This window comes from Oxyura jamaicensis, chromosome 2, assembly GCF_011077185.1.
Source record: "Oxyura jamaicensis isolate SHBP4307 breed ruddy duck chromosome 2, BPBGC_Ojam_1.0, whole genome shotgun sequence".
Taxonomy (NCBI): Eukaryota; Metazoa; Chordata; class Aves; order Anseriformes; family Anatidae; genus Oxyura; species Oxyura jamaicensis.
The window spans coordinates 84,503,931-84,511,929 of record NC_048894.1 but is presented as its reverse complement, the minus strand read 5'-3'; the positions used below and the strand labels follow the sequence as shown (position 1 = coordinate 84,511,929).

At 36.6% G+C, this 7,999-nt stretch overlaps 1 protein-coding gene across 5 annotated transcripts in view; it reads right to left on the bottom strand.

Moving 5' to 3' along the window:
• SEMA5A (semaphorin 5A) overlaps positions 1-7,999 on the bottom strand; it is a 334,501-nt gene that overhangs the window by 12,698 nt on the left and 313,804 nt on the right. For all 5 annotated transcript variants that reach the window (XM_035319102.1, XM_035319099.1, XM_035319100.1 and 2 more), the window contains exons 19-20: positions 5,106-5,276; positions 323-478 (exon numbers count right to left, since the gene is read on the bottom strand). In XM_035319102.1, coding sequence (XP_035174993.1) covers positions 323-478; positions 5,106-5,276 — 327 coding nt within the window. The remainder of the gene's footprint in view (positions 1-322; positions 479-5,105; positions 5,277-7,999) is intronic.

Genomic DNA, 7,999 nt, shown 5'->3' with positions numbered 1-7,999 from the left:
AGGTCTCTTCCAACCTAGAAATTCTGTGATTCTGTGATTCTGTGATTCTGTGACCTACATAATGCTCTGAGACTGAATAACTACAGTCCCAGGTGGTGACAGCAAGGACAGTTCCACAACAGAGCCTGAGACAGATTTTCATGACACCAGGTCCAGCAGCACCAGCTCTACTTTGTAGACCAGTGCTCTTTGGGTGAAAAAAAAGGCAAATTCTGTCCCAAGTCTTGGTTCTGCACAGATCCATGTGGGACAGTATAATGCCTGTTCCTGAAATGTTGAGAGATTTCACTGATCCTTCCAGGGGAAGATTGATCTCACTCACCTGGTATGAAGTTGGAGTCAAAAGTACAGGCTCGGCTCTCCGTGGTGTTACCCGTGCACTGGCTGCCCACAGGAAACAAAATAATGCACTGACGAACGCGGAGCTGGACACCAGATGAGTCACACTCGGACCACTCAGACCACTCCGACCAGCTGTCTGTAGTGGGCAGAGAGATATACACACACTGCAATTAAGTGTTTCTAGTACACTGAGCAAGAGAGAAATTTCTCATCTTCCTAAATTATGACAGAAAGCCTTGTCTCCAGCTAGTACACACTATCAGAGGACAGACAGCCCATTCATTACAATAAAAAAAAGCCAGTTTGGACAAGCTGGCAAAGGTCTCCAAAATGTAGAGTTCAATGGTAAATTTGTCACCCAAGCATCAAAGTTTTGGCTTCTGCCACAGCCTTTGTACATGGAAGGAAGAAGCCTGAGGGATTCTCTGTGACCCTACAGTGGTGACAGAAAGCGTGATTGTTATGGAACTAATTTCAGGCTAAGTCTTCAGGGTGGACAACAACACTGTATTTTGTTTATGTACCTGACAAATAGCAATGACAGGTATAGAGATATGTATTCCAGATCTGAAGGAGGATATTTACCTAACAGCCAAAGGACAGCATTTTCTTGACATTTTGTTATTATTATTTAATTTCAGGTCCATTTCTGTACCTGATAGAGGTAGATAAAAGAGTATAAAGTATATGCACCTTGTTTTGTTTCCTTCTCTTCCCCATTGGGTTCATTATCAGCTTCAAGTATTTCTTCAGATTTCTTCCTCTGTCTGTGCAGTTTTGATTAAGACATTTCTATTTCATAACTGTGTGATCTCAGATTACATATCTTAAATTAAGTGATCTGATCTCATTATGCTTGAGATGCTGTGAGTTTACTGAGTTCAGCTTTCTTACAATTCAAGCTCAACACAAGTCTTGCATTCATGGGAGTCTTCTGAGTTTAGCATGTATAGTAGAAGACATATCTCAGTTGAACTTTTTTCTTTCTTCCATCAGCTTTCCCGCTAAGATACATTTTACGGTTTTGACACAGATTAGTAGCAAACAGTCTTAGTATCCCAAAGCAAGTTTGTTTCTACTTCAAAATTTTAATTGATTTTATGTCAGTACCAAGCAAATTTACTAATTTAATTTGACTTATAATAATAATAGCAACATATATTAGCTGAACTTTGATGTTTGAAAAACATTGGAATTTGTAAATAATTTGGGAAGTTCATGAAGCTTTTGTACAGTTCTTGTGAATCAGGTGGAAAGCCAGGAAAGCCTTGCATGGTTTGGGCCCCTTTCAGTACATTGCATGAAATGATTTGTATTTAGTCATTACTTTCCCCTTGGCCATAAAGTAGATGAAAACTCTCAGTCATCTGAAACTGGCAGATTCCAATAGGAATTACTGAGAATGCAGTTTTGAAAAATATGAAGCAATAGATGCTTTCCATGACAGCATTAGACATTCAATTCCTAAACAACAACACACTTAAACCAGAGCCATTACATTTGTCCAGTCCCAAACTAATTGAGATATAATCAGCAGCTGCCAAAATGTTCACAGGAGTCCTAAATGCAGCTTGTTGCTGTTTCACTCTGTAGCCTCATCTTTTCGTCCAATGCACTCTTGGCTGACAAGGTTCCTTGCTGCATCCTGTGGCAACACAGGAACCTCAGGGTATGGATCATGCTGGGCTACATCATGGCAATTGAGTAAAGCTGCCTTTCCAGCATGCCCTTTAGGCACAAGTCTTCTGTGGAGACATTTTGAGCAGCGGGTCCTGTAAAAGGTGCTTTGGGACCTTTCCACATATGCAATACAGGGCACATCCCTTACATCTTGAAGTCCCATGGTACAATGCTGGAACTAGAGCACAGGTAGTCAGTCGGTTCAGCACCATGTGGATCAGCTGCATCTGGTGTACAAAATTGCAGAAGAGGAGAGGAGGCACACTAGTACAAGTGTGAGAGAGATGGACATGCTTGTAATTGTGGATCCTGGTATCAAGCCTGTATTTTGACGACTGCCACTGCTGGGAGCTCAGAGAATCATGGAGTTAAGGTATACGTGACTGGTAGATGTGCCATTTCAAATGCGCTACTGTACGTGTGATCGTGGAGATGCTGAAGCCATAGCTTTTACATGTGTTGCTATAGACTCAGTTATTCTGCCTCATCCCTTTGATTTCTTTATCTTCAAAGTATTCAAGTTTCTCTTGCAAATCAAACAGTCTCCTCTCCACTTGCTCCTGAATTCTCTGCAAGAGTCACGAGGGTAGACAGGAGAGGTGTTTAATCTGGAACTCCTTTTCACCTCTAACATGGCAATGTTTACTCAGTTGTCATGTCTTTTCCCTGCAGAGTCTTGGCTGGCCTTTGAGACCAGGTTAAGTCCAGGCTGTTATTAAAAGATCCCTGGGTGAAGAAGGTACCTCGGAATGACCAGGCCACCAGTCTGTAAAATCATAAGTTTCTTCCATGCAGAACTACACCAGCATTTCTAAGTGCTCAATTATTTTATCCATTATTTGCATGTGTGAGTTAGCACTTCGAGGACAGAATATATTTTCCCTTCTTACAGCAGCCGTAAATACTTTACATATAAAATACTGCTTTATCCATTACATTATGGACACTCTTGCTACTGATTACGCTTACAAATAAGCAGCCTATAAACCTCTATGGATCAATAGCACAGCACTTCCATTCATATTTATGTGATTGCATTTAGATAAATTAAAAGAAAAAAACAAACATGATGATACAACTTTTAAAAGGAAGGATGACAAAACAGTGTATTTTGCAAGACAGTTACTTTTTTAAAGTGCACAGTTGTATACTTTCAGTTGGATTTGCAATTAACTCTTTACATCCTTAAAAAGTCCCTGATATCAGGATTCTGGATATTTTAGTTTTCTGTTCATTTTCGTTTGCCAAAAAAATGTTATTTCAAACGCCAATAAACCTTTGCTCTTTTCATAACTTATGAAACATTTGAAATAATTTCCATTTTTTTACATGCATTTCTGTGCTGGTTCATAGATTCCAAGTATCACTATATTGAGCACGTCACTCAAGCAGCAAATGTCACCACCTTCCAGACCTGCACTAGCAGCAATCACTAGCCATTTGATCCTCGCCACAACAAAATGGCTGTGCAGAGATGCAAAAGTCTGCCCAAACTTGACATGAATAGCACTGGAGTCATTTTTGTACCATACCAATATGCAATAGGAACAGTAAAAAAGTCGTGAAATCTACAGTGTTCACATGAGGCAAGGTCTATTCTCACAGTTGGTTGTTTCTAAAATCTATGGCAAATTTTCAATGAGACTGAAATATTAATAAAACATCACAAAAGTGTGAGATAAAAGATTTGCACTCTGAAATTTTATTGCTTTATAAAGATTTTCACTTTTTTCACTAAAATGACACCAACCTCCTTTTCCACCCACCTTCTACTCCAAAATTCAGGTAACCAGAAGGTCAAAACAAGTTGAAGATATTATTTAAAATGCTTAAAAACTGTAATTTCTAGAAAAATGTCACTAGAAAATAAATGCAAGAGAAAGAGCTACAATACTAGTACAATGAACACACTAGATCTGACCTTTTAAAGGCAGCTATGTAAATTTTATAGACAAATATATGCCATTTGTCTTGAAAAATCAAATCTTCAACTAATTTTTGTCTATTTTTTAAAACCCAACAGAATGTAGCATCTTCCTTAATTTTGACAAAGTATGTACTTCTATTCTGCTCCAGGACATGTAGTGCCTTGAAAACAAAATTAACTAAAAACGTTGTTCAACACAAGTAATAGGATATAGGACCCTTTAATGGGGCTTGTGCCTTCGCATGCGCAACTTCATCATCAGAGCAGAATTTTTTTGCCATGAAATCTAGGAATTGTCGGTGAAGCAAATGCCGGCATTTGGAGCTGCTTAAAGCTATTTCCTTTGACTGTTGCCTATAATCCATTAATCAGCAATAACTGAAAACAATCTCCCCCACTGCCTTTTCACTCATGATTTTATCTGCTTTGTGTGTGAATGTGTATGTATTTTTACTCTCTATTTCTGACATAAATTTCATTAAAAATTCAGGTTCCTTTAATACGGTTCAAAAAATGAGTCAAATTTACAGAAAAAATCATGATCCATAATGCCATACAACTATCAAGAGTGCTGAGACATTTCCTTTAGTAAATAGTTTGCAGTTATTTAAAAAGACAGTCTCTGATCCTTAACATTCAAAGTTGAAGTATGCATTTTACAAAGCACATTAAGGCTTGCTTTCTTTTATATGAAAACAGGGCTTAAACAAAGGTTGATATAAGGTCTTAGCTACTTGAAGGACCTTGTGATATGCATGCTCTTGAATATGCAACCTCAGCAATTCGATTGCTGTGAACATTTATTGTTAAAACAAAAGCTTTTTTTTTTTTTTGGTGTTCTTTTTAGAAGTCTCCCAACATTTTGCATGAGCCACTTCAAATATTACACACTTTTAGTTTATCCAGAACCAGAACCCAGTAACTGAAATGGTAATTCTAGTATAATTTTCAAACAGAGATGGGAGGAGGTGGTCTCCTGTAGGTCATATTCTACTGTTATTTGATTTACTGTAGCATGTAAGAGCTGATTGTGCACTTAAAGGAAAAAAACGATGTGCTCCTAAATAATAGATCAAGGAGCGTTACGTTGCCCAACTGAAAATGCCTTACTCTGTGGAACACAAAGAACAAAGCTATATGGGCTGATTTGCTGTACCTGGACACTGCTGTGTGTTGCAGAGGGCTTCTTCAGTGTGCAGTCCAAGGCAGATATCTCCTCCGTATGCCGGCGCTGGATTTGTGCAGGAGCGGGTTCTCATGTAATGCCCTCCACCACAAGTTGCTGAGCACTTTGACCAAGACGACCAACAAGACCAGCCTCCATCCACTGAAAAGACACAAAATATATTATAGTTCCAAATTAATCCATCTTTTCTCAAGTTTTGTGGATCTAATTCATAATCTACCAAAATTACTGGTAATTTTTATTTCCCACTTAAGCCAATGAATTGAATCATACCACAATATTACTAAATTCACATCTTTAAAAGGCTACTGGTATACTGGGAAGTCTAACAATGTTACTTATTCCCATAATAAACTTTCAGATAATACCATAATAGATTTAAGATAAAAACATATTTTTTTATTTTCTAATTTGTGAGGAAATAAAATACCAATTCTTGTTTTGCAGAAGTGTTACAAGCCCAAAGTCAATTTTCAATCACAAAATAAAACTCAGCCCCAGAATATTAAAAGAAAGGCTGTGGAATCTAGGTTTTGTTTCATAACCCAGATGGGACTGCTTTAGCTGTACACTCCATTTCAACTGATCCAACTCAGTTGTAGGGTTTGATGGGCCACTATAATGCTACAGTCCATAGTTCTAGCAAAGATTCCAGTAGCAGAATGATGCCAGTAGTATCAAAAAGCACCAGAAGAAAGTCAAAAAGGAGTTGTCACTTTGAATTTCAAACATAAGTTGTTGAAAAAGAAAAGAAAGAAAGAATAATAAAATCCATTAGTATATGTCAAACTCTTTTCCATTTATGGGCTGAGTTTTTACAAGATTCCTCTGAAAAGCAGGCGGGATTTCCCAGGAGACCCATTTCTAATATGGCTTTCAAAATGTGGTCACTGGACAGGCTTTTAAAGGAAGTTCACCTGATTGCCTGCCCCAAACTGCGTCCTTTGTAGCCTCAGTCCTTAAAGCTACTGCTCCAGGACATATTTATGGCATTTATAGCCACATTGCAGCCCATTTGACGGAGGCAGACACATGACAAAGTCAGACATACTTTTCCCTAGTACAGCATTTCCTCTGCAAATAATCTCAGTATTTTCTCCATTTCTTTTTCAATTTTTGCATATAAATAAATAAATCTCAAAATATTAATATCCTACAAAAAAAAAAAAAAAGTTATTTTGAAACCTGTATTTGAAGTGTTTTCACTTCCCTTCTTATTACTTAAGAAAGGAAGTGATTTGCCATGTCTGCACCTGATTGAAAGAAATACAGTGTGTGTAATTTAACTGACAGTCATAGAAGAGACCCTGTATGTAATAATGGCAATTTACCAGTAAACTACTACAGGGTCCTGAACTTAGCATAGCATTTGTCTTTTTTAGCTCCCATCCCTAAGAGCAGCAGTGGGCATTTTACCACACAAGAGATAAACTTATTATATATTACTTTTAAAAATATGATGTACATGTTCTCTATAAACAATTTTTGTGATGCACTCATTTGAGATATTCCTTGTAAGACCTGACTTTATGTTTCATTGAAAGATTGTCACTGAAGTCTCCAAAACATTCATACAGCATTTCACAATGACTCATTTAAATCCTTTCAATTCGATTAAACAAATTGCCTTTCAAGGGGTAAAACCATTTCCACAGGTTTATTAAAAAACTATTTCATAATTGTCTCTTACAAATGAAAAAGAGGTTCCAAATCTAAACAAACAAACAAACAAACAAATAACCCTTAAATGAAACTATTTATGTAGTATTCGCATTTAATTTCTCTCTTAGATGGACATATTGTAAAACATTAAAAAAAGACTCATTCTGACATTTTGTTTTTGTAGCATTGCATATCGCAAATGCACCTTGTGAGTCAGGTAGAATGATTTCCATGCAAAGACTACAGTAGTGAGAAAACAAGCTATTAGAGTGTGATTATTTTGATATTAAAACTTGTATGCACATTTATGAAAGTAATTTCAGATACAGCATACCCTCAAGTTATCTCTCATGTGCTAATCAAACAAGTAATTCACTAGTGCATACCTAAGGCTGTTAGTTAACTAATCCTGTAAACAGAATTGTTGAATATATATCATTTTATTATCTGTATTTTTATAATATTATCCTATCAATCAAGAAAGAAGAGAGCTGACGCTTCCTTGCTAAGAGCAGTTGTAAAAACTTTTGCACGTAATGTATCTAGGTTCTGAATAGCCTGATTGGATAGACAGAATTTGGGGAATCCGGTGTATTTTGAGTATTCCATTTTAAATAAATTATTTAGATTGCTAAGGAATTCAACAGCTGCTACATTTTTTTTTTTCCAGGATATATTTATCAGCCAAATCATCTAGCTATACAGATGTATAAGAGAGTTTTACACCATCTACGATAAATAAATACTGCATCTTTCTAGAATGCCTGACTTGTTCTCTCATTCTTATAGCCACTGGAAAACAAATGTCTTTTGCCTGAGATAACTCTGTTAATGCAGTATTATGCAAGCTCATATCTAACAAAGCCACTGGTTATTTATCTTCAGCGCTGGTGAAATATACTGCGTAATTTTAAAACAATTTCAAGAAAATACATGGTATCTTTTATTCAGAACTTGCCCTTATTTTTTAAAATGTTATCAAATAAAAGCAGAAGCTGTTACCCAGCTATTCATTTCATGAGATACTGAGCTTTTACCTTTCCAGATACTCCTTCTTCTTTTAAAAAAATAAAATAAAATAAAATAAATCCTTTATGAGCTCAAATGTATAATCGGATGGATTTCCGCTGCTGGACATAGATCTTTATGAAATCGAGTGACAGCCCAAGATTACACAGACTGAAGATAAATTGTCTGCAAAC